This window comes from Colobus angolensis, unplaced genomic scaffold (genome assembly GCF_000951035.1).
Source record: "Colobus angolensis palliatus isolate OR3802 unplaced genomic scaffold, Cang.pa_1.0 Scaffold243, whole genome shotgun sequence".
Classification (NCBI taxonomy): Eukaryota; Metazoa; Chordata; class Mammalia; order Primates; family Cercopithecidae; genus Colobus; species Colobus angolensis.
In genome coordinates, this window is record NW_012115633.1 from 4001027 (window position 1) to 4004643 (window position 3617).

General features: G+C 34.8%; 1 protein-coding gene across 1 annotated transcript in view; it reads left to right on the forward strand.

The window, feature by feature from the left end:
- LOC105514381 (POTE ankyrin domain family member A-like) overlaps positions 1-3617 on the forward strand; it is a 73124-nt gene that overhangs the window by 42486 nt on the left and 27021 nt on the right. Inside the window, 2 exon segments of the mRNA XM_011945696.1 lie at positions 1004-1060; positions 2108-2279. Of these exon segments, the coding sequence (XP_011801086.1) occupies positions 1004-1060; positions 2108-2279 (229 nt within the window).

Sequence of the window (3617 nt, forward strand, 5' to 3'; positions counted from 1 at the left end):
AGTTTCATATTGCCAATCACTGATGCCAAGGTTAGACGTGTAAAAAAAAAAAAAAAAAAAAAACAGTGTTGTTCCCTGAGCTGGATTCATAGTAAAGAAGTAATCATGGCCAGTGATTGAAAATCTGCAGTTTCATATTGCCAATCACTGATGCCAAGGTTAAAGATGTATTCTGCCTTGTGGTCTGTCATTGACCTCAGGGTTTCTGTTCAGAGAGAGAACCAGATGATGAAAGCAACCCAAGTGCCTATTACAAGAATCATATTTTGCAGAATGGGGCTTTTGATGTTAGTGTACAAACACAATAACATTTTACTTATTTCCGTTGCAGAAAATCAGTGCATATTATTTAAAAATTTTTATCCACTGTCATTAGTACACATTAGAATACATTAGAACTGGACTTAAGCAGATAGTCTAGATACATAACACTAACATATTACAGTATATAATTTCAATTAAAATTTAAGAATTTGCATTTCTTTCTGTTTGATGTTGATTTCAGCTCCTACTAATTTTAAATGTGCCTATACTCCAGTTAGTAATCTTTTGAAAAAGCACTTAAATGCACTGTAGGGGCTTAGTAGTTAGGGTATGGTGAAGTAAAATCATTTCAAGTGAGGAAGTCACTACAAATCATCTGCTAATTCATTTTTGGTAGATTTAACATGTAATGAATTAAGTTTAATCCAAACAAATGGTGACACTGTTAAGTTGGCTGGTTCTTGTTTTTCTTCTCCCTTTGGCTAAGGTGAATTATTTTTCAAGTGTTAGTCAGAAGCCAATGATGTGGCAGTAGCTTAACATAGATTAAAAAGTTAATTCTTAATTTTAATTATTATTTATTTATGTTAACAGGTAAATTTTAATTTTAATTATTTTCTAATTTTTCATTGTCCATACTTAATTACTTAAGAGTAAAATTATTTTAAAAGCATGCAGTCCAAAAGTTCAGACATCTGAGAAATACAAGCAAATTAATCTTCTATTTTTGCATCTGCAGAAAATGTCTCAAGACATTTTCTGTCTCAAGAACCAGACGTAAATAAGGATTGTGAATATAGAGGTATACCTTTATATTCAAATGTTACTGTTGAATTAGATTTTTACATTATGTTGTTTAACAAAGTGTAGTAAGTTTAGGCATGTATAATTATATCATGTAAGTAGCATAAATCATCAGCGAAAAGTTTAGTATTTAACTCACAATGCTAAGTTCTGTACATTGAGTTTTAGAGACAAACCCTAGAGATATTCTTCATCATTATGGAATAATCCTGAATGGTTCCATAAAATGCTAGGTAATGCCACTTTAGGACCTTTGGATCAATCATTTTATCTTTCTTGGTTTTAGTCTGATTATCAATAGATAATGTGGCTAAAGAAGATAATTTCTTATTCTGTGTATCTTCCAACTAGAAAATTGTATGGCTATTGAATGTGAAATTTGGGGAGCATCTCATTTTCTTGAATTCCACACTAGCACCTCAGCAGTTTCACTCTCCTCCTTGTGCTGTGGCACTGAAACTTTGGTTCCTATGTTTCAGTGAGCACCTTTATGTTTTTGATATCCCAGGAACCAAATGAAAAAAGAATGATCAAAGGCAGTGGGGAAGACGAATATCTTAGTGCGGAAAAGGGCAATCTTCCTTTCTATTCCTGAAGCCCCACAGTGTCTCATCCTCTAAATCTGACTGCTTGATGTAAGATCTAGGTGGTAAAGACAAAAGAAGACACATTTTGTGTCCTTGTCTTTTTATTTGTGTGTTCCCACAAGTCAGATGGGGTGAATATTTATATTAGATTCTGAAGAGTGGTTGGGAATAAAAGCACAAAATGAAGGAGGACCCCTTTTGAAATTTTAGAAAATTATTTAATTCATTCAAACGGAAATGAAGTAAACTTTACAAAAATTTCAATGATATACTAATGATATAATTACATATTAAAATTATATGGTAACAGTTCTGTATATATGATTAAATTTAAATGTCAAATATTTTTAATGACTAAAGTAGCAAACTGAGTCAAGTGATAAAATCAATTAAAATAAAAAGGTTATTTTTATTAAATAAAGCAACAACCATCCTTAATATCAAACTTCCACTCAAGGTTGAAGAAGAAATGCAGAGACATGGAAGTAATAACGTGGGAATATCAGAAAACCTGACTGGTGGTGCCGCTGCTGGCAATGGTGATGATGGATTAATTCCACAAAGAAAGAGCAGAAAACCTGAAAATCAGCAATTTCCTAGCACAGAGAGTGAAGAATATCATAGGTAAGCCTATGGCAACATTTAACGGGAGATAACTATGTGCTTTTGAACTAATCCTAATTTGGGCTAATATTAATGATGAACAAATTTTACACTTTTACTAGGATATTCAGCCTTGTCTGGTAATCAGAAGAATGAAAATCAGCAAACAATGTGTTACCATTTTTTCCAGTCATTAATTTATTTGAGAAATAGCCAGTATTGGCAAATGTGAGGGGAAAGGCCTTTTCTTTTCTTTTTAGTGAACTTTAATTTTAGCTTCAAGAGTAAACGTGCAGGTTTGTTATATAGGTAAACTGTATCATGAAGATTTGGGCTACAGATTATTTCATCAGCCAGATAATAGGCAAAATACCAGATAGGTAATTTTTTGGTTCTCTCCCTCCTGCCACCCTTCACCCTCAGGTAGGCCCCAGTGTCTTGCTCTCCTCTTTGTGTTCATGAGTTCTTATTGTTTAGTTTCCACTAATGAGTAAGAATATGTGGCATTTGATTTTCTGTCCCTGCATTAGTTTGCTTAGGATAATGGCCACCGGCTCCATCTGTGTTGCTGTAAAGGAAATGGTCTCACTGAAAAAGACATTCTCACATACTGTTGGTAAATACATTTTTAGTGTTAATTTAGTAGCATTTTCACACACACATATATAACATAGTAAGGATATATAATATATGTATGTTAAAAAATTTATATAGATATATATATACACACATATATACATATATGCTTATGTTACATATATACTTTTGTATAAGGACATTTATTACAGCATTATTATATCAACAAGCTGGAGTTAGTCTAAGTCCTTATCAATAGGAAATAGCTCAAAGTTCATACCCAGAAAATAATACAGTATGCAACCTTTTTTTTTTTTTTTGGAGACAGAGTCTCATTCTGTCAGCCAGGCTGAAATGCAGTGACATGATCTCCATTCACTGCAACCTCTGCCTCCCAGGCTCAAGCAATTCTCCTGCCTCAGCCTCCCGAGAGGCTCAAGCAATTCTCCTGCCTCAGCCTCCCGAGTAGCTGGGATCACAGATGTGTGCCATCATGCCCAGCTAATTTTTGTATTTTTAGTAGAGACGGAGTTTCACCATGTTGGCCAGGCTGGTCTTGGACTCCTGACCTCAGGTAATCCACCCGCCTCAGCCTCTTAAAGTTGTGGGATTACAGGCATGAGCCACCGTGCCTGGCCAGTATGCAACCATGTTTTAAAAAATGAAGTTGGGGGGGCGGAGCAAGATGGCCGAATAGGAACAGCTCCAATCTCCAACTCCCAGCGCGAAGGACACAGAAGACCGGTGATTTCTGCATTTTGAACTGAGGTACTGGGGTCATCT